Source organism: Gobio gobio (genome assembly GCF_949357685.1).
Source record: "Gobio gobio genome assembly, chromosome: 12".
NCBI classification, from domain to species: domain Eukaryota; kingdom Metazoa; phylum Chordata; class Actinopteri; order Cypriniformes; family Gobionidae; genus Gobio; species Gobio gobio.
The window spans coordinates 27,802,945-27,826,573 of NC_137105.1; the positions used below are offsets into that span (position 1 = coordinate 27,802,945).

The following is a 23,629-nucleotide window of genomic DNA, read 5'->3' on the forward strand; positions in this document are numbered from 1 at the left end:
TTCCCAGGATACGCCACACAGCTTCTTTAGTGGAAAACCCACCAATTGTTCCTAAATAGGTTACCTTTGAAGAAAAAAAAAAAATGAAACGGTATTACAGGCAAAATAAATATACAACAGTAACGGAGTATCAATGTGATTATAATACATACAAGACAAGACACATTGTGTGAAAAATTCAAGGACTTCATCTTACCAACTTCTTCATTTGTTCTGGCTAATCCTTTATTTGATTTTCAAGCCTTTCCAGATCAGGTAAATCTGACAAAGGAAGGTTGAATGTGGTGATGTCTGGAAGTTCATCACTCTGCGACTGAGCACTGTTCTGTTTCTGCTGATTCTTCAGAATGATGGCAAGTTGTTGCTTGATGACCTCTTGTGCTTTTAAAACTTCAGTCAGCAGGGCTGCAAAAAAAAAAAACATAAATAAGCGTACATGCACTTGAAGCTTGTTTTTTGTATATTTTTTGTATAGTGTTTTGGTAGGTAGTCAGTTAAATCTTAAATCCCTTGTTGAATTAGGCCTTTAAAATGAAGTTCATACTTACAAACACATGATGAACTGCAACATGTTCTGTCTCCATCTCCAGCTGCACTGGTACATAGACGTAAATTATTCCTAGAGGTGGTAGGACTTGCAATACCATCTGTGTGTCTGGATGGAGTTCTCAGAGGTTCTGCCATAGTCCGTGGTGGTGACGGTATTTGAGGTGCTGCAAAAACTTCTGAACGATCCTCTATTCTGACAGTTTTTTCCAGTCTCTTGCTTGCAAAGTAATTATCGTCATCATCCTCACTAGAGTGGTTTCTTTTATTTCCCCTGATCGTGTACATGAGGAAAAAACAACAACGTTAAAATAGTGCCGTAGCAAAACTTGCAGATTATAATGTATCAATGCAATATATGTACAATTTACATATAAGACAGTTAACCCAAAATGAAAGTTCTGCAATCATCTATTCCCTCATTCTGTTGTTGCTAACAGACTTTTCATTTTGGGGTTAACTACACCGTTTATATGAAAAACACCTGTGGTAAAAATACATGCTTAAAATACAAACAAACCTGTTCTTTCTTTTTGTGTATGCTGGACGATCATCATCATCATCTTCTGTCTGCAAATCAGACATCAGAGTTGCTTGCGGAAGTTTGAGCCGAGCTTCCTGATACGTGTCTATAAAACATACATGGTGGTTAACCTCCCCAAAAATGTAACAATCATGAAATATTGTCACAGTTTTCTTAATATGTTAGTACCTGTGGTGTGAATAATTCGCACCCTGAAGGCAGACCAAGTACGATTAGGAGATTCATGGAGTGTTACAGCCTTCTGGATCTTAGCCACAGATTTGTAAGTCAGCCAAGCACAGGTACCATTCTGCACCCATGAAGATGGCACAACTTCCACTTCAGATGACTCGATGAACTCCACAATATGGAACATTTTCCCAAAAAATCTTCAAAAAACAAAACAAAAAAAAGAGCAATTTGTTGCATTTTACACATTTTTACACAATTTTTATTCACATTACACAATAATTTACACAATAATAATCAAGTCAAGTTGAGCTGTCATTCCGCTTATTATTGCACAATAATCCTTCTATTTTCAAAAATACTGTTATGTTACACTCCGCAAGCCTGTACCTGAATGTGAGATTTTGGTGAATTATGTTTAAATATATCTATGCTACATTAAAAAACCTAAGACCAACACACAGTTGAACTGCTGTTGTTGTCAATTTAAATGCAGTAAAGGTAGACAGGCAAACTTGGTTTGAAAAGGAAGTATGACATATTTTTTAAGCGTCTCATCAATTTTGGCACATCTAAATTCTTTAGAAAGATCAGATACGAGATAAGCTCCAAGCCTGCAAGAATCAATTGGGTAGTCATAAAATCTACGAACAGACTCAAACTCAGCATATACGATGTAAGCATCATTGTTCTGAATATAGATGTTCTGTACCAACCCAATATTGGAACCAATTCTGACACAGTTATCGCCTTTTGAAATTTTTAGACAAAAATCAGGGAAATATATTTCTTTATACTGTCTCACTTCTCCATTAACAAACTGCAAAATAGGACCATCACTATGCTCTTTTCGCACATAACTTTTGGAAGGGTCGATCTTAGAACCACCACTAGATATTTCAGATATCCTGCGTACAATCTGGGCAACAGGATGACATGGACGTCGGACCAATCTTTTTAACTGCCCTAAATAATTCTCGAATGGAAATGCAGAAATGTGGTCAAGTGGACCATGGCATTTCACATCATCAGCTAAGTGAACAAGGCCATGCACATTATACACCACATATTCCTTGCCATACAGCTTCACAAAGTGCTCCACAAAAGCCACTAGTAATACCTTTGCATATTCACACATTACAGAACACAGGGTTGGATCAATAAGAATTGAAATCGCAACTGAGAGAAGCATAAAGTTATTGTAAACAGGAGTGCATACAACATCATGAAGAACTACTGATCCTGTGTAGAGTAAAAACTGTCTTAGTTCAGTTGCCTTCCACCTGTTTTTTTCTTCAATCGACCTTGGTTTACGAGCAAATTCTGATGGGACATAATTTTTAATGGAGAGTAAGTTCTGAGATAATTTGACTACTTTCTGTGATGGCAAACGAGTCTTGAGAGGACCACTTGTCCATAGATCTAATAACCTTCGCATCACACCAAGACAGACTAAATGCATATAATCATGAGGGAAACATGATACCATGTTTATATCAAGTTCAGTAAATGGAGATCTAGTTATGTGGTGGTCTTCATCACACATGCTTCTGAACGTTTCATTCGTTCTTAGGGCAGCATTAGTCTCAGGGAAAGTCATGCGCTTTTGTATGTACACACCAGACTGTACACATTTACCACATGACGAATAACCTGTATGAGATTTAACTCCCTTAACATATGCACGAGCAGGTGCATCACAAACTACAGAACTAATTTTTAGGAGTAGTTCCTTTCCTCTGAAAATAAAGCCTGACTGCAGGACCTTAACTTCGTCAATTAAGCTTTTTAAATACTCTGCCAGTATTTTTGGTTTTGAAATGCCACCAAATATTGCTATTAGAAAAGGCTTTTTGGCTATGCCTTGTAATAAGCCTAAAATAGGCCACAGTTGCATATTTGAACTCTTGTGCAACGGAATGCCATCAAAATTCAACTGCAATCTCAGTGTGTGTCTGTTTGGTAACTGGGGCAATATTTTTTCAAGCATTCCAGACAATGCATTAAGAATACCAAAATAATAGAAAGAGCCTCCTGCTACTTGTTCTATCCTATATATTGTGTTAGTCTTAAGCAGTGTTCGAGCATCTTTTGGAAGGCTGGGATGCATACTACGCAAGACTGACAGAAGAGCTGTTAATGCAACCATTGTGATTCTGAAGTCTATAGCCCAGTCAGTTAGAGCGTTTCTAAAAGCTTCATCAGGACTTTCCTCAAAATAGTCATCACTATTCTCAGAATCACTTACAGAGTCTTCCGACATCACTGCATCATAATCATCTAAATTAACAGAGTCTTCTGACACCACCACATCAATATTGTCAAAGTCATTATCTTCAGAGGATTCATTTTTACTAGTGTACATCTGTTGATTATGAGGAGTGTCATCACTAGCCTTAGAGTTAGGAGTTTGCAAAGACTTTAGAATCTGAGCAACACTTGCCCTCACCTTTTTTTGAATGTTAGAATTTACAGTATAAAACTCAGTTTTCAGACATGACTTACACAGGATGGCCTCTTCTGTGCTGAGCTTGGCAACTTCACTGATCTTGTTGTGGTCTGTCAAAAAAAGCAAAAAGCACACAAACAATGTTTAATTTTGTTACAATCAATATACTGCATAGATACATTTATAGAGATCAGAAAACACCAGAAATCAACTAAATTACATCTTTACATACATTACAGACTTACACTTTTTACACTTAAAGAGCCAGAAGAAAGAAAGATCAGTACCAGCAGTTCATGGCTTGCAATAGCCCATTAACACCTCAGACAATATCATTCCTATTCACATGTTCATTATAAAACACTGACATTACTCTTTTGTCTTTGTGCAGATCAACTGATGTGCTGTAAATTGCCCAAAATGTGTACTTTTGTTTTCTTTATACCTACATTTGCATCTTTTTATACGTAAACCAGGATCTGTTCTACAGATATTTTCAGGACTGTTAACAGAGGCCAATAAACCAACCAATTGACACCAACGTAAAACTATAACTAAATGAAAATGGATAAGTGTTTGGAACCCATTTAAAACAGTCTGTACAACATACAATGAAAATTACAATGTTACTGTTTAACATTATGACTTACTATTTTAAAACCTTATTCACAGAGTCAAAATTCTACTGTATACTAATAATGAACTGCACTTGTACAGCATTTATTAATCTTAGTTAATATAATAATTTCAACATTTACTAAAGCATTATTCAAAACAAAAGTTTTGTTAATATCAGTTAATGCAATGTGAAGTAACATGAACAAATAATGAACAGCTGTATTTTGTATTAACTAACGTTAGCAAAGATGAACAAATGTATTGCTCATTGTTAGTTAATATATTAAGTAATGTTAACAAATGAACCTTATTGTAAAGTGTTACCAAATAACGACCTAAAAATACTTTTAAGTTAAACACAGTTACAATTTAACAGTGTGAATAATGTTTTAAAATAGCAAGAATCATAGTGTCAACACTCTACCGTATTTCCTTTAAGTTAGCTCAGAAATACAACATTTACGGCTTTTACTAGTGTTGTTAACAGAGCCATATAGTATATGGACTATTTTATTACTTCAAATAATTTGTTCAGCATGGTTTCTTAAAATAATATATACTTGACCTAAACTAAACTAAATTTAGCATTCACAATGTTTTAAAATAGCAAGTCAGTATCAACAGCATATCAAGTAGCAAAAACCTTACCTTTGCGATTGAAATCCAACGTCGAAATGTTGTCAAACTGTTGTGAAACCGAATCTCTTAGCATCACCTTTTATTGTCCATTCAATGACCGTCATCCAATCAGCTACGGCTACGGAAATGCGTCATTGTTACGCAAGATTTGAATTTGCCGAAGCTCAGCTAAATGCTGTAGGCCTATAACTTGAATAAATATTTATATTAAATAAATGGGTAATAACACAAGCTGTTAGAATATAATATGGCACTTACCGAGTTCGTTTTAAAGCCGTCATTGAGAGAAAACAACAACAACAACAAATCGCTGAATGGCAACCGTTTTATCTGCATATGGCCCATCGTAACAATTTTCAAAACAAATTTTAAAAGAACTTTTTCAATTAATGAGCACTGCTATTACTTTTAAGGTTGATTTAGGTCGTGGTCATCGAATTCCCATGCAAGAAAGTCGTGCTAGCAGCTGCAACAGTTATGGGGTTAGCTGCAGTCCCACGCGTGCTGTTAACGTCTGTAACATTAGTCCTTTTCAGCGTGTCTGCTTCATAGAATACTTGGAAATAAAAGCGCATCAATGTTTTCAAATTTTTTCTTACCATATTCGTATTTTGTGGTATTTAATCCATTGTTTTGTTTTCGTCCAAACACAACCACAATCGCCACAGTTGAGACCCCTCCCACTACTGTAAGTGACGATGAACGAGTCACCTGAGATCACGTGCATAATTTAGCACGTTTAAAAAGCATTACACCGTAAAGAATGACCTGCATGCTTTATTACAACTAAATAGATTTGATCCTTCTGTGCAAAACGATCACTGTTATTATCATTTTGATTAAGTTTTACCTTAGATATTTTGATTTGTACAAATTCATGACATTAAATGAGTAGCTAACACATTATCAGATCCTGTCAGGAAATTAAGTAAATTTTAAAACAATTTTATGTTAATTATTGCTTCATTATGTAACCATCAGTGATTGAACATAAGCCGAGTCATTGACAGAAGTGGCCCAGATCTCTATAGCCAGAATCGGGCCAGTTACAATGAACAGCAATCGGGCCAGTGCTTTACAGCCGTAACAAAACTGCATGTGCCAGAGCGAGCTGCGGGCCAGAATCGGCCCGGTAAACACACGCCGATGCCGAGTCAGAGCCGCAGGCGCCGCGGGGCAGCCGAGCTCGGGCCGATTACTACATGCTATCTGGGTCCTTGGAGCTGCCCTGAGTATAAAACATTAGTTATGCCTCCTCTCGTCTTAGAAAGTCAGCATATTGAGCCCTCTGTTCTCAGAGCCAGAATTGGGCAGTACTGAGTTGTAGGCTCTTTTCCTGAGCCTTCTCTGGTGCATCTAGGTTTGGACTACCTCCCTGAGCTCTATTTTTTATTTTAGTGTCAAGCCTTCTTTAGGTCACCCTGACAGGCTTGGGTTGTACCTAGGCCTCCTTTCGCTAGAGAGAGCTTTCCTAATGCAAGTTGTTGGCTCTTTGTGAGCCTCCTTGCGGGATGTCCTGAGTGTGGGGTGTTGTTAGATCTCCTCTTGATTTAGAGAGTCGTCATGCTGAGGCCTCCGCTCCTAGAGCTCAGCTAATGTTTGCTAAGTTGTAGGCTCTCTGTGAGCCTCCTTGCAGGATGTCCTGAGTGTGGGGTGTTGTTAGATCTCCTCTTGATTTAGAGAGTTGTTATGCTGAGGCCTCTGCTCCTAGAGCTCGGCTAGAGTTTGCTAAGTTTTTAGGCTCTCTGTGAGCCACATTGGCTACTGCGAGCATCGTCAGGCATCCTCTCGGTAGAGAGTTGTCTTTATTGAGGCCTCCTCTCCCCAGTGCTCAGCTAGGAAAGTGACTGTGAGTTGTAGGCTTTCTGTGAGAGAATATCTTGAGTGAATATTTTGAAAGATATTCTGAGCGTGGGGCGTTGTTGGGTCTCCTTTCGATTTTAGGCTAGGCGGTAGGGTAGTATGCTAGGTCATTAGGCTTTCTTGGAGCCTCCTTGGCTTGACCTCAGTGCGGAGTGTTGCTAGGCCTCCTCAGATTATGAGTCATTGTATTGAGGCCTCCACCCTGCGGAGCCAGTTAGACAGAGCTTATTGCTCTTTCTGAGACTTTTTTGGTACTGCCCTTGGGTTAGTGTTGCCTAGGCCTCCAATCTTCAGGGCTGCCTTGACAGAATCTGTCTGTGAGCCTCCTTGGACGCTCGCCTAAATATATAGTTAGGCTTCCTCTCTTTAGAGTCATCCTGTTGAGGCCTCTGTTCTTGAGAAGCTCCGGTCTATGATTGTTGCTGGTGCATCTTAGTGATGAGGACTCCTTTGAGTCCTTTGACTTAGCTCAGCCAATAAGGCACTCATCCCTTCAGCATGACAGAGTAGGTATTCTGTTCCCCATAGTGACTAGGGGACGCAGTGCAAGTTCTCTTTAGAAAGGGAACATCTCCGGTTACGCATGTAACCATGGTTCCCTGGGTCTCCTTCAGACAAGAAGTGGATGACGTATTTCACAGGTGCCCTTTTATACTCACGGTCGTACCAGTGAGCCTGCCAATGTCAAGTTAAAACTAGTTAATGCTATACATTTCTGATATTCAACTAAGTATATACCGTAGAGGGTAACACTTTATTATTACTGCACACTATTAAGCATTAGTCATGATGTCATTTTGTTCTTGCAGCCCTGTTTTGGGAGTTCTCGCAGCTTTTTCTCAACACTTCATCAGAGCAGAACTTTTTTCTTGTGGGTGTCCGAGAACCCACAAGAAAAAGGTGTGATTGGTCAGAAATTCAAAGTGGGCGGAGTTAATGCGGAGAAACGGAAATGTTCGGCACCTGCTTTTCTTGTGAAGTATGGAATACTAAGCTTAAACCATGAATTACAGTAGGAATACATGTTAATAAAGCATTTATTAACACACTGAGTAATTATTTCTATATATCTAAATATGTATAAACGTACATTTAAATAGTTTATTAATCCTTTACTTACACTTTCTAAATGATCTTATGAACCACTGACAACTTCTAAATAACTGGTTTGCAGTGGTGTAAAGTAACGAATTACAAATACTCTCGTTACTGTAATTTTAGTATTTTTTCTCAGGAATTGTACTTCATTAAGTAGTTTAAAAACAGTGTAGTTTTAATTTTACTTGAGTACATTTTAAGTGCTGTATCGGTTAGGGCTGCACGATATGAGGAAAAGCTGCGATGTGCGATAACATTGTTTAATATTGCGATGACGATATGACTTGCGATAAATATTCAAATGTGAATGTTAGCTATACTGTTCCCATGTCTTAGTGCTTTAAGGTCGTGTTCAGTGTTGGGCAGTAAAGAAATACATGTACCGGCATTACGTATTCAGAATACATATTATGAGTAACTGTATTCCGTTACAGTTGCAATTTAAATAGTTGATATTTAGAATACAGTTACATTGTTGAAATCAATGGATAACATTAACGATACTTCTCTACACACGCACGCACGCACGCACGCCTATATTTTTTTATATAGCCTATTATATATTTATATATATATATATATATATATATATATATATATATATATATATATATATATATATATATATATATATATATATATATATATATATATATATATATATATATATAATTCGTTAGGCTATATATTCGTTAAATATATTATTCGTTTATAATTTTTATTTTCAAAATGTAGGCTATTTAATTGAGATTGAGGTGTATATACCTCAATTAAATAGCCTACATTTTGAAAATAAAAAATATAAGGCTCAAACATGCATGTTTATTTTAGTAGGCCTACTTCCGTCAGTGAAACAACATACTACAGCCTGTAAAACATTTAAATAAATATCTGTAAATAATCAAAATATAAATATAAGTTAAATATTAGTTAAAAAAAAAAAAGTTTATTTTTCCCCACAGACGTGGCGTCTTATGCCTTATCCCTTGCGCTGAAAGGGATGACACGAGCAGGAAAGAAGCATCGTTTTCTAATATCTTCAAGTTTTCTCCTGATGTTCCAAAACTGATAGGCTACTTAAGTACAATTGTAGTAAAATGTGAAGAACGAAATTATCTTCTGCAAGGTCAAGAACTTAAGCTTTGTTTGATTATGCGCTGTGAGAGAAAGCGAAACTAAAAATCTCCGACGTGAATGAAATACGCTATACACAAAAACCTGACCAAGTCTAATAGCAAGCACAAACTGTGTTAAAAAAAGTAAAGTTTGAAGTAAAATGTATCTGTCATACTCCGTTTTCTATTTTACCACAGTAAATGATGTGAATATAGCCTACTCCTAAATAAATCAAACAAGGAAGAAACGTTTAATCCCCTGTGAGAGACGTAATGAGGATTTGGGAAAATAAATAAGAGATTCCATATCCAGTAGAATAAAATGGAGTAAACCTATTGTTAAATTCGTGGAAAATCGTGTGACCAGATCGCAAAACGCAAGCAAACTTAAATTTGGCTCACCACACAAAGCTTCCTCTCTCGTTCGGCATGAATCCATACGTTTCCATGGCTGTGATGTAACATTTAATTGCGAACCTATTATTTATTTTGTAAATAAAGCTTTGTGCTTCACTCGTGTCATACTATTCACGTAAAACAGCTTCACATACAAAAAAAAAGTATTTAGGCCGACCACCGCAGGTGCTCCTGCTTAGTTGACGTGCAACGGCTCTTGGGCTAGTAAATCAGCGCATAATGTTCTCCTATGCGCTGATTTACCAGCCCAAGAGCCTATGGCCCCGTTTGACGTTAGCTAAATATTTTAGTAAGCAGGATTTGATGGCCGCATTCCTACACTTATAAAATGCAATTCAATGTGGAAGTAATCCAAGTATTCAGAATACATTACTCAGATTGGCGCATGTAAACTGTTTTCCTTATTCATCGTGTCAGGCTGTCTGTTGCGATGTGTTCATCGCGCGAGTTCATATCGCGATGACGATGAAAATTCGATGTATCGTTCAGCCCTAGTATCGGTACTTTTACTGCGCTATTTTCCCTAAACCTGCAGTCGCTACATTATGTTTATTTTTGTCCTGTCAACGTGATTGGCCAAGGCGAATAATAAGTCCGATCTCCATGCGTCACGCGTGTGACTCCAGTCATATCAACCATAGCGTTAGGGAGTCGCGACCAGCCTAGAGTGAGAGGCACGCGCGTTTTATGTAAGGGGGTTGTTGCTGGTGACTGTATAATGACTTAAATCGTGAAATTGCTCCGTGAACCACCATACATCCTCATCTCGGCATAGCTTATCAACTGAGCGAGGAGAGAACGCGTCCAAAGTTAAGTGTTTCTTAAAGGGGCGGTACACTTCATTACAAATCATATATAAAACTCCAAAAATATACATACCAGCATAATTAAATCAAAAGACAATCCAATGAAAATCAAACAATATATTCAAAATAAGAGAATCAGAGTTTTTAATAATAAAGAAAAGATTTTGAGTGAAAATTATAATGTTGATTTTACACTCATTACAAGTGCATATTTTAATGTAATGTGTTCTCACATGGCGATTTGTAGTCCATGTATATAGCAAATAACTTTCATAAAACATCAGATTTATATTTAAATCAGGTTTATGTTTTTAATTACCAGCAAAAATAATCAGTGGTGAAAATTGTGAGTTACTGGATTCTGATTTCTGAAGTGTATTCCTTTTACAGAGAAAAAATCCATTGATATTAAAGCAGTACAATGAATGCGTCTTGAAAAGAAAGAACTTTTCTTTTTTTAACGTAAAATTGTTAATGTACAACGCTTTGCAACCTTTTTTAATTAACCACAAGAAAACCTCTACAGAATGGTTGTCATAAATGTTACCAGATTATTAGTTGCTTTCTCAGATATTACATGGCTGTATTTTTAATGCTAGCAGTCAAAAATAAAACTTGGAGAAATATTGAAATACTGAAATACTGTTGATCTCATGTTTTTTTTTGTTCTTACTGAGAATCATCCATAAAAGAGTGAGCTACATTTTTAATTTGCATGGTATAAGGTGGAATAACATTCAGAGCATAATACTCACTACTCACTACTCTTGAGTATTTTTAAAAGGGCTACTTTTTACTCTTACTTTTAGTAGTATTTAAGTACTTTTACTCTACTTGCACTACATTTTTTGACAAGTAACAGTACTTTTACTTGAGTATGCTTTTTCAGTACTCTTTCCACCACTGCTGGTTTGTAAATAATGTAATACTTAATTTAGAAATGATAAATTGATCGTTTATAAAGTATGAAAATACAATTATTAAACATTATATATATGCTTATGAATCAAGAATGAAGCATTTATAGCTGTATTTATAAACTGCTTATTAATGTCTATTAATGCTTTATAAATGATGAATTAACTATTTACTAATGCTTCATAGCGTGCAGTTATTATAAAGTGTTACCAAAAATTTGTATTGGCACAGTGATTAACTAGGAAACTTAAAAATTGCACTTCATGACTAAAAAGTTGCCGACCCCTGCTTTATATGGTTGAAATTGACTATGCCAATTTTATGCACATTTATTCCATATATAAGGTTAATGAAGAAGCAGGTCAAGTTTCTAAAAAAACATAGGAGAGATTTAAACTGAACCCTGCAGGTTCACAATTTTGCTTGCATATGTTTATCACAATTAACAGTCCCTCCAGGATTTCGTGGGACTTTTTTCTGATTTTTACAGCCTAAAATTACGGCGGTGGCGGCTTTTCTCAAAGTGTGCTTTTCTTGTGTAGTTTTTCCGTGAAAATGCACCAGTCAACATTCTTCTAACATTTGTATTACTTTTCTGACCTTAAGAACCATTGGGCTCTGTAATTTATGAAAGTAGAACACTAATAATAACTTAATTATAATTTCAACATTTTATTTAAAATTGAACACCAAACTGAAAAAAAAAATCTATAAAATGTTATATTGCAGTGTTTCTCAGAGGATTTTGTGAAACTATGGGACATGGTTGTCAGTTCGCCTAAATATATAGTTAGGCTTCCTCTCTTTAGAGTCATCCTGTTGAGCCCTCTGTTCTTGAGAAGCTCCGGTCTATGATTGTTGCTGGTGCATCTTAGTGATGAGGACTCCTTTGAGTCCTTTGACTTAGCTCAGCCAATAAGGCACTCATCCCTTCAGCATGATAGAGTAGGTATTCCGTTCCCCATAGTGACTAGGGGGTTCTGGGGGCATATGCTCCCCCTTTAGAAAATACTGTTTCTTTGTTCTTTGTTACTCGCTAGTACGATGTCAGAGGCTGTTTATTGTTCTGGACCGCTCCCTGTAAAAAGGAGTGATGAGATAGTTAGCAGACTATCCTCACTCAATGGCTGGTTGTCTAAGTGGTGTCTGCAAAATAACATAGGGTTCATAGACAATTGGAAAAGTTTTTGGGGCAGACCTGACCTGTTGAAGAAGGATGGCATCCATCCCTCTTGGGGTGGTGCAGCTCTTCTCTCTAGTAATTTGGCACATAGTCTTAGAGCTAAACCTTGACTCACTAGGGCCCAGGTCAGGAAGCAGACAAACTGGCTAAACCGACCGTCTGCTAGCTGTCTCACGTTACCGGAGTCAGATAAATCCCAGCACATAGAGACTCTTTCACCTAGATATTATCATATAGAGACTCTGTCTGTTCCCCGAATTAGTAAATACAAAAAAAAAATCAAAACCATTCAACAGTAAAAATGTAATTGATGTCCAACAAATAAACAAAATATATAATACAGATGAACAATTGATAAAGCTTGGTTTGCTGAATATTAAATCCCTTTCCCCAAAAGCGCTTATTGTTAATGGTATTATTACAGATAATAATCTAGATGTGCTCTGTTTGACAGAAACCTGGCTAAAACCTGACGACTACATTACCTTAAATGTGTCCACCCCCCAAGATTATTGTTATAAACATGAGCCGCGTCTGAAAGGTAAAGGGGGAGGGGTTGCTGTAATTTATAATAATATCTTCAGTATTACTCAGAAGTCTAGTTTCAAATATAATTTCTTCTAAGTTTTGGTGCTTTATGTAACGCTATGTAGTGTACATGATAAAACCCATTCAACATTTGTGTTAGCTACTGTATACAGGCCACCAGGGCATAATACAGACTTTATCAAAGAATTTGCTGATTTTCTATCAGAGTTAGTACTGGCCGTAGATAAAGTACTAATTGTTGGTGATTTTAATATCCATGTAGACAACGGAAAACGGTATTGGGGTTAGCATTTAAAGACACACTAAACTCTATTGGAGTTAGGCAACACGTGTCAGGAGCCACTCATCGCCATAATCATACCTTGAACCTAATATTGTCACATGGAATAAATGTTGATACCGTTGAAATTCTGCAGCAGAGCGATGACATCTCAGATCATTACTTAGTATCATGTATACTTAATTTAGCTAAGGTTGCAAAGCCGCCCCCTCGCTTCAAAAATGGCAGGACAATCACTGCCGCTACTAAAGATTGCTTTTTAAATAATCTTCCTCATCAGTATCATCTCCTCAGCATCCCAGATAGTATAGAAGAAATCGATGTTGCAACAGAAACTATTGACTCTCTCTTTTCCAGTACTTTAGACACAGTTGCTCCTCTGCGCTTAAAGAAGATTAAAGAAAATAGTCCAACACCATGGTACAACGAGCACACCTGGGCCCTTAAAACAGCAGCCAGAAAAATGGAGCGCAGCTGGAAGAAAACAAAATTAGAGGTATTTCGTAATTCGTGGAAAGAGCACATGATCACATACAGAAAGGCCGTAAAAACTGCTATATCTGCTTATTTCTCAACTCTCTTGGAAGAAAACAAACACAACCCAAGGTATTTATTCGATACAGTGGCTAAATTAGCCAAAAATAAAGCTTCAACTTCTGATGATTGTAAACAGCACAGCAGTAATGACTTTATGAACTTCTTCACATGTAAGATTGATAATATTAGGAAAATTTTTTTAACCATGCAGCCGTCTACTACAGTATCACATCAGACAGAGCATTGTAGTGTCACTGAGGAAAAATTACACTCATTCACTGCTATAGGAGAAGAAGAATTGGCTAAACTCGTTAAATCATCAAAATCAACAACACGTATGCTCGACCCTATACCGACTAGGCTATTAAAAGAGATGCTACCAGAGGTCATAGATCCTCTTCTTAATATCATTAATTCATCTTTGTCATTAGGATATGTACCGAAAACTTTTAAGTTGGCTATTATTAAACCACTTATTAAAAAAACGCAACTTGATCCTACAGAATTAGTCAAGTATAGACCAATCTCAAATCTACCCTTTCTGTCAAAAATACTTGAAAAGGCAGTGTCTTCACAATTATGTTCCTTTTTAGAAAGAAATGGTATCTGTGAGGATTTCCAGTCAGGATTTAGACCGTATCATAGTACTGAGACTGCTCTCATCAGAGTTACAAATGATTTACTCTTATCATCCGATCGTGGCTGTATCTCTCTATTAGTGTTACTCGATCTTAGCGCTGCATTTGATACTATCGACCACAACAGTCTTTTGAATAGACTCGAAAATTATGTAGGTATTAGTGGAATTGCTTTATCATGGTTTAAATCATACCTATGCGACCGTTATCAGTTTGTAGCAGTAAATGAAGAGATGTCACACTGATCGCAAGTTCAGTATGGAGTACCACAAGGCTCAGTGCTAGGACCGCTACTCTTCACCCTGTACATGCTACCACTGGGAGATATCATTAGGGAGCATGGCGTTAGTTTTCATTGTTATGCTGACGATACTCAGCTCTATATTTCTTCACGCCCTGAAGAAACTTACCAATTCACAAGATTAACGGAATGCATAGCTGATATAAAACATTGGATGACCGGTAATTTCCTGCAACTCAATTCAGAAAAAAATGAATTTTTAATTATTGGACAAAAAAGCTCCACAAGTAGTAACCTAGAATACTGTCTAACACTCGATGGCTGCTCTGTCAAGTCCTCGTCGTCAGTGAGGAACCTGGGTGTGCTCTTTGATACCAATCTTTCGTTTGAAAGCCACGTTTCTAGCATCTGTAAAACTGCATTCTACCATCTTAAAAATACATCTAAATTACGGCACATGCTCTCAATGCAAAATGCTGAACAGTTAGTTCATGCGTTCATGACCTCAAGGCTAGATTATTGTAATGCTCTACTGGGTGGTTGCCCTGCTCGCTTAATAAATAAACTCCAGCTGGTCCAAAATGCAGCAGCTCGAGTTCTTACTAGAACCAGGAAGTATGACCATATCAGCCCAGTTCTGTCAACACTGCACTGGCTGCCTATTAAACATTGCATACATTTTAAAATCTTGCTTTTTACTTACAAAGCACTAAATGGTTTAGCTCCCCAATTCTTGAGCGAGCTCTTAACATATTATACTCCATCACGTCTACTGCGCTCTCTAAACTCTGGCCAGTTGATAATACAGAGAATATCGAAATAAACTGCAGGCGGTCGATCCTTTTCCTATTTAGCTCCTAAACTCTGGAACAGTCTTCCTAACATTGTTCGGGAAGCAGACACACTCTGTCAGTTTAAATCTAGACTAAAAACACATCTCTTTACTGTGGCATACACATAAAATACTTTTTCAATGAAATGATTGTTAGGCTGCATTAGGGATGTGACGGTGAGGAAATTTCCCCACCGGTTAATTGATGTGTGACAACACCGGTAATACCGGTATAACCGGCGGAGGCTTTTGAATCACTAATTCTATCTAACCGAAAGTAACATGCACACGACCGCTCTGAACTGAAAACGCGCCAGTGCGCACACACCGTGAATGACAGCTCGTCTGTAAATGCACGCTCTGTGAGGCCATGGGTGCGTCTCAATCAGTTCCCTAGTTCAGTAGTCAGGGCACTGATCAAGCATTGATCAGTCTGTGATTGAGATGCACGCCATGAATGAATAACAGTTCGTCCGTAAAGCCTTGTTTATACTCTGTGCGCGCTGCAAAAATAAATGCGCGCAGTCAGCGTAGCAGAGGCTCGCACTGCGGAGCCAGGCGAAAGTAAACAATGCGCGCTCTGTGCGGCCGTGCACATTTTACTTTCGGTTTTGAATTAGCGCCAATTCGGCTGGGGGTTGCTTGAATTGTGGGTTCATTAGCCTATTATTTTTAATGAAAAACACAACAACAAAACAAATGACAAACTCCCTTAAATAGGCGCTTTTACGTTTCGCTTTGAAACCAAATCTTCGCGATCATATCAGTCGGCTCCTCACTCTTAAATCTGATGAATGACTCCTGCCGCTGCCGAGACTCACGGTCGGATCCTGCTTTATTAAGCAGATACGTTCAGTTTTTATTTGTATTGTCTGTTCTCTAACTGAACTAAATTATTTTATTACTATAAAAAAATCAAAAAGACGGTGGGCGGTGCCACGGTGGGCAAGTGATGTAACCGGTGTTGAGTCTGGACACCGGTAACACCGGCAACACCGACTATCGTAGCAAGCCTAGGCTGCATTAACTAGGTCAGCCGGAACCGGGAACACTTCCCATAACACCTGATGTACTCGTTACATCATCAGAAGAATGGCATCTACGCTAATGATAGTCTCTCTGTTTTATCCCGAGGTTTACTGCAGTCAGCCGGATCCAGGCCGTATCCAGTTCAGATGGTGGACCTGCGCTCAGAGAAGACCAACACATGACCCTGAAGTGTCTTGAGTGACTGTGATTAGACTCCCCCTGCAACTGCCTCATCGACACGGCATCTCAATAAACCCGTCTCCGGCGTGTTGACTCCAATTGTTCGAATATTATAATTAAATAATACTTAAATCGATATGTCATCCTCAATAAACCCGTCTCCAGCGTGTTGTCTCCGATCATTCGAATATTGCACTTTAATAATTATTTAATCAACATCATCCTCAATAAACCCGTCCAGCATGTTGCCCCCGGTCCGGAATATTCTGATCTATTATGACCTCTGAGCTGTAAAGCTGCCAGAATAATAATAATAATAATACGCTGTTTGTTAATTGGCCAGAGGAGAACTGGCACCCCGACTGAGCCTGGTTTCTCCCAAGGTTTATTTTTCTCCATTAGATCACCTGATGGGGTTTTGGTTTCCTTGCCACTGTTGCCTCTGGCTTGGCGTGCTCAGTTGGGGACACTAAATTTTTCAACTAAACATCGAAATGAATCTAATTAATAAACTAATTAACCATTTAAACTAAATTACTGATCGAATTATTGATCTAAAGCCCACACTGTCACTGTATGATAATTGAAATGAACTGATGACATCAGCGTTTTTTCCAGGATGGCTATACAGCTGAATAAAATTATACTGCATTATTTTCCTGTTTAACACTGTAAAGCTGCTTTGAAACAATCTACATTGTTAAAAGCGCTATGTAAATAAAGTTGACTTGACTTGACTTACCACACAATCAAAACACTAAAACTTCTCTGATCAACAGACTTGTTAACACAGATCAACTATTGTTAACTTTCCTTCGCAAAAAACAGAGGATAACACAAAAATTAGCCTGTATGCTAATCTTCCCTGCCTGAAAACAGGCTTAAAACAAATTCTTAGCTTGTGATGCTAAACTTCCCTGTCTGAAATACTGAGGCAAAACAATTCTTCCCTGCCTGAACAGAGGCTTAAACAATTCTTCCCTGCCTGAAAACAAACTTTTTAGAGGATAACTTAGTTAACCAAACCCTACAGCTGTCTGATAACTCTTCTCTGGCGGCGCAGAGGAAAAACTAATTTGTACTGGTCTTTAAGGTTCTTTTGGATAGTGACACTCACCAACCCTTGGTTGTACAGAAAAAAAATCAGTCTGGAACATAGTCAGATCTTGGAGCTTGAAGTTTCAATCTGGAGTCTGGATTTAGGTGAGGAGCTCTATCCGGGTCACGGCACCAAAGCTGTTGTGAACTTCTTTTGTTCCTTGAAGCAGAGACCAGTAGAACTTGGATTTATTTTCAGTAGGGATGCACCGAATATTCGGCCACCGAAAATTTTCGGCCGAAAATGCCCCAAAAGTGCATTTTCGGTTTTCGGCCGAAAGACTTTTATCACCGAAACAACATGGCCGAAATGTTGTGATGACGCAAACAGAAACCGCGACCTGCACGTGCTTGTCTGAAGCAACATGTCTGCGGTGTGGACGTGTTTCAGTATATCTGAGAAACACCCACGTCTGCTCAATGCACAAGCACTGACAGCGAAAGCTCAGAGCTGTTCATGTTCTCGATGAGAAGAGGACCAGACTTCACTGTGAAACCGAACGCAATCTTTAACAGTGGCCATGTTTTAAGCGCGGAACACACTTCAATCTGGCGGCAGCGCGCGCGCGTGAACGCGATCATCTGTGAGCGCGATCGATCATCTCTTCCTAAAGAATAAACATGAATGAACATCTAAGGTGTGCTGAGGATACATTACAACTTACTGTCATGTGTATATATGTGGTGTAATCGCTCAATCAGTGTTTCAACGGCGGAAAGACCTCAATATAACTGCTGTAAACTAAACATGAGCATCACATTTACCTCAGGCAGTCATTCAGTGTCCACAGCGGTTAGTTCACTAGAGAAATCAACTCTTTCACTAAATATATGACCTATATTAGCCGTTATATTAATTATATTCTACTTAACCTGTTAATGATATCTTGATTATTTCATGTATGTTTAAATAAAATGACAGACACTGTGTATAAATGATTATATTTCAACAACGAATTGGATAAAAAAACTATTTTATAATTAGATTTAGAAGTTATTGCAAAAACTGCCTTATGTGAAGTGTACATGTTTGTGTACGATGTTATTTGAGTGTTGATTATTAGACCTAAAAATACATAGCAACTGAATTTAGGCTAATAGTTTGGGCTCTGTTTTTAACCTTTAATATTAATGTGCAAGTAAGGGCTCCCTATATAGTTTAGAGCAATATATTCAATAAACTTTGTTATAATTTAATTCATTTAGGACAGACTTTTTTTTTTTCAGTTAACCAATAAAAATAAATGGCAGTCTTTGCTTTGATACACTATTATGTTGAAGGCCTACAGAGAAAATAAATGTATCTTTAAGCAGTTGCACTTGTTCTGAATGCACTTTCTTGTAGTAGTCCTACAGAGAACAATTTTAAATGCATAGACCTAAATGCACTTTGTTTTTATGAGAGAACATTTAATTTAAAAACCTTTCTGTAGGCCTGTACATTATTATTTAATGTACAAATGAGTGGGGTCAAGTTAAACATTTTAGTTTGAATTTTATTTTATACTGTGCATTGTTACAATGTGCTAAATAAATATTGGCATAACTTGTAATTGATTTATTCTTTGAAACTTTAATATTAATGTATGCAATTGCAATGCCTTGATTTTAGTAAAGTTAGTACACAGTCATAGCCATAAATGCAATGGTACTAATTTTTGGCATAATTTCTTTCGGTGTTTCGGTTTTCGGCTTTCGGCCTTGGTTTCCTCTTTTTCGGTTTTCGGTTTCGGCCAAGAATTTTCATTTCGGTGCATCCCTAATTTTCAGCAGGATTCTTTATTGAGAACTTGTTCTGTCTTTCGGCTGTAGGTCATCAAGTCTAACCGCCAGTACAAAACACTGTAACTTATTTACATGTCAGGGGGAGGGATTATACAGCAGGGGAGGAGACACTCTGAACAATACAATGCAAATGTTGTATAGGAAAAAGGGACACACCTCAAACATTCCTGTCATCAGTCTTGATTCAATCAGCACAACAGTGTCATTCAAATGCATAGATGCTAATCCAATCAGCCAAACAATAGTGTACTCTGAGCTTATGCTAAATGGTCAGGAAGTGCATAAAGACAAAATACTTAATGTCTCAGACACATAGGCCTGGTTTCACAGACAGGGTTTAGATTAAGCCAGGATTAGGCCTTAGTTCAATTAGGACATTTAAGTAGCTTTTATAAACATGCCTTAGAAAAAAAACATTTCTGGCTGCATCTTGAGACAAAGAAATGGCACTGACATAAGTCAGTGCAAGTTGCGTTCAATTAAAAGAGCTCAAACATGCATTTTAGTCTGGGAGTAGGTTTAAACCTATTCTGTGAAGCCGGGGGTTAAACTGCCTAACTTAATCTCCTTAGAATGTCCTAAAGTTTACCTCAAAATGTAAAACACAATATAGATAATGTTTTCAGTTATATTCTATTACATTGGAACCTAGATATAACAATTTATAAATTTGTAATCTTACACCCCCCTCCATATTCTCACCACATCATACTAAAGGGCCATAAAAGCCTGATGTATCAAATATATGACAAAACATAAAACATGTGCAAACTTTTTTATTTTATATTTTGTCTAAAGGTGTAAAAAAAAACTCTGACCATTTCATTATTTCAGGCTTTACAGGGTTGATAATTTACATTTTCATTCAGCGTCTTCTTCACTAGTTCCATCTAGCTCCTTATCCATTTTGGGGTTGTTTACAGAGTGCACCTCTTTTATGCAGCATGCAGGCACTGTAGAAGACATTCACCATTGAAGACATTCAGCTGGGTTTGGGAAAACATGAGGGGGTTTAAATGGTGGACATGATTAAATGGTAGTTTTAATTTTTTAATGTGTGGGTCTGTGCTGTTGGCCTGCAGATGGATGACATGCGTTCTCAGCTTCTGAGGATGGAGAAGGAGCGTGCAGATTTGCAAAGGGAGTTGTCTTTACTCACATCTCAGCAGAGAAGTGCAAGGAGACAGCTGGAGAAAGGGGTCACAAGCCTTGACAATGGTAAAATATGTTGATTATGGGTAAGGTTAGAGTGTTTTGTGGATTGTGTACAGTTTAATCACTGTGTGTGTGTGTGTGTGTGTGTGTGTGTGTGTGTGTGTGTGTGTGTGTGTGTGTGTGTGTGTGTGTGTGTGTGTGTGTGTGTGTGTGTGTGTGTGTGTGTGTGTGTGTGTGTGTGTGTGTGTGTGTGTGTGTGTGTGTGTGTGTGTGTGTGTGTGTGTGTGTGTGTGTGTGTGTGTGTGTGTGTGTGTGTGTGTGTGTGTGTGTGTGTGTGTGTGTGTGTGTGTGTGTGTGTGTGTTTTCTCTCTCCCCAGGAGGCACAGACCTGGAGAGGGAGATCGAAGAACTGCGGGTGCAGCTGGGTAGAATCAGTGTTTCTAGTGAGATGGAAGAACTGAAAAAATGCGTAGAATGTAAAGAGAGAGAGAAAACTCAGCTCGCTTTCCAGGTTGAGGTTTGTGTGTTTGATATTGTTTTGGGCGAGTGCTCAACAGGTCAAATTTTATCTCTGGTAAACTGTCATTTTTCATAATGATTTCATGAAGTGCAGTGAAAAAGTTACAGCCCCAGGCCCTACATGTTAAATAAAAACAATGACAACGCTTAGGATGAAAATTATGTTATTCTACTTGAATGAAACTAAATATTTGAATTCATTTCTGGTACTTGATCATGAGTGCTTAGAATTACAAATCTCTTTTCAAAGCTATAAAAAGTATTCAGATGTAAAAGGAATAGAATCATCTATCCAATTATCATTCATAACAGTGTTTAGATGTCTGCTTTGTTCTTTTTGTCTGTCTGTCTAAACTTCTAAAACTTCATTCCTTCCTTCCTTCCTTCCTTTCTTTAGGCTCTTTCTGCAGATCTGCAACGGCGTGAGCAGCAGCAGTTGCAAATGTTGGCCCAACTGAAGGAGATCCAGTCTCATTCAGAGGACAACGGGTCAGAATGTGCCCGTCTGGAGGCCCAGCTGAGTGAGAGCGAGAGAAGGAGAGAGGAGCTGCGCTCTAAAGCTCAGGAAGCAGTCCGCCAGTGGAAGACAAAGTGCAAGAGACTGGAGCGAGAGCTTCAGGAACTAAAGGAGAGCAGAAACAGCACTAATAAAGATAAACGGGTGAGACTTCACAACCCTGGGGTAGGATAATGCAGCCGTCTACTACAGTATCGCATCAGACAGTGCATTTTAGTGTCACTGAGGAAAAATTCCACTCATTCACTGCTATAGGAGAAGAATTGTCTAAACTCGTTAAATCATCAAAATCAACATGTATGCTTGATCCTTTACCGACTAAGCTACTAAAAGAGATGCTTCCAGAGGCTCTTCTTAATATCAATAATTCATCCTTGTCATTAGGATATGGACCGAAAACTTTTAAGTTGGCTATTATTAAACCACTTATTAAAAAAACGCAACTTGATCCTACACAATTAGTCAATTACAGGCCAATCTCAAATCTACCCTTTTTGTCAAAAATACTAGAAAAGGCAGTGTCCTCACAACTATGACCTGACAACTATGACAACTAAACCTTTTTATTAATAAATGTTATCTGTGAGGATTTCCAGTCAGGATTTAGACCGTATCATAGTACTGCTCTCATCAGAGTTACAAATGATTTGCTCTTATCATCCGATCGTGGTTGTATCTCTCTATTAGTGTTACTTGATCTTAGTGCTGCATTCGATACTATTGACCACAACATTCTTTTGAATAGACTCAAAACTATGTTGGCATTAGTGGAATTGCATTGGCATGGTTTAAATCATACTTATCTGACCGTTATCAGTTTGTAGCAGTAAATGAAGAGATGTCATACCGATCAGAAGTTCAGTATGGTGTACCGCAAGGCTTAGTACTAGGACCGTTGCTTTTCACCCTGTACATGCTACCCCTGGGAGATATCATTAGGAAGCATGGCATTAGTTTTCATTGTTATGCTGACGATACTCAGCTCTATATTTCTTCATGCCCTGACGAAACTTCCCAATTCACAAGGTTAACGGAATGCATAGCTGATATAAAAAAATTCGGATGACTAGTAATTTCCTGCAACTTAATTCAGAAAAAAACTTAATGTTTAATTATTGGATATAAAAACTCCACAAGTAGTAACCTAGAATACTGTCTAACACTTGATGGCTGCTCTGTTAATTCCTCGTTGTCAGTTAGGAACCTGGGTGTGCTCTTTGATACCAATTTTTCATTTCAAAGCCACGTTTCTAGCATCTGTAAACTGCATTTTACCATCTCAAAAATATATCTAAATTATGGCACATGCTTTCAATGCAAAATGCTGAACAGTTAGTTCATGCGTTAATGACCTCAAGGCTAGATTATTGTTATGCTCTACTGGGTGGTTGCCCTGCTCGCTTAATAAATAAATTGCAGCTGGTCCAAAACGCAGAAGCTCGAGTTCTTACTAGAACCAGGAAGTATGACCATATTAGCCTGGTTCTGTCAACACTGCACTGGCTCCCCGCGCTTGATTTACGATCTAATAAATGCCTCATCGACACGACTTCCTCAATAAACCCGTCTCTGGCGTGATGACTTCGATCCTTTGAATATTCCAATCTAATATGATTTCCGACCTGTAATGTTGCCAGAATCATAATCATACACTGTTTGTTCGTTGGCCAGAGGAGAACTGGCACCCCGACTGAGCCTGCTTTCTCCCAAGGTTTTTTTCTCCATTATCTCACCTGATGGTCAAAAAGGGAGAAAAAAAAACCCTGGCAGGAATGCAGCTCATTTCAATTATCTTCAATCATATTTTCAACATTGTATCTGAATTATTACTTTATATGTCCTCATTATTAGATAAAAAGTAAAACATATGATTTTAAAAGTCATAATTATGAGATAAAAGCTGAA

General features: G+C 37.9%; 1 protein-coding gene across 1 annotated transcript in view; it reads left to right on the plus strand.

The window, feature by feature from the left end:
- cep128 (centrosomal protein 128) overlaps positions 1 to 23,629 on the plus strand; it is a 204,356-nt gene that overhangs the window by 103,458 nt on the left and 77,269 nt on the right. The window contains exons 11-13 of the mRNA XM_079831673.1: positions 20,616 to 20,751; positions 21,066 to 21,205; positions 21,605 to 21,868. Of these exons, the coding sequence (XP_079687799.1) occupies positions 20,616 to 20,751; positions 21,066 to 21,205; positions 21,605 to 21,868 (540 nt within the window). The remainder of the gene's footprint in view (positions 1 to 20,615; positions 20,752 to 21,065; positions 21,206 to 21,604; positions 21,869 to 23,629) is intronic.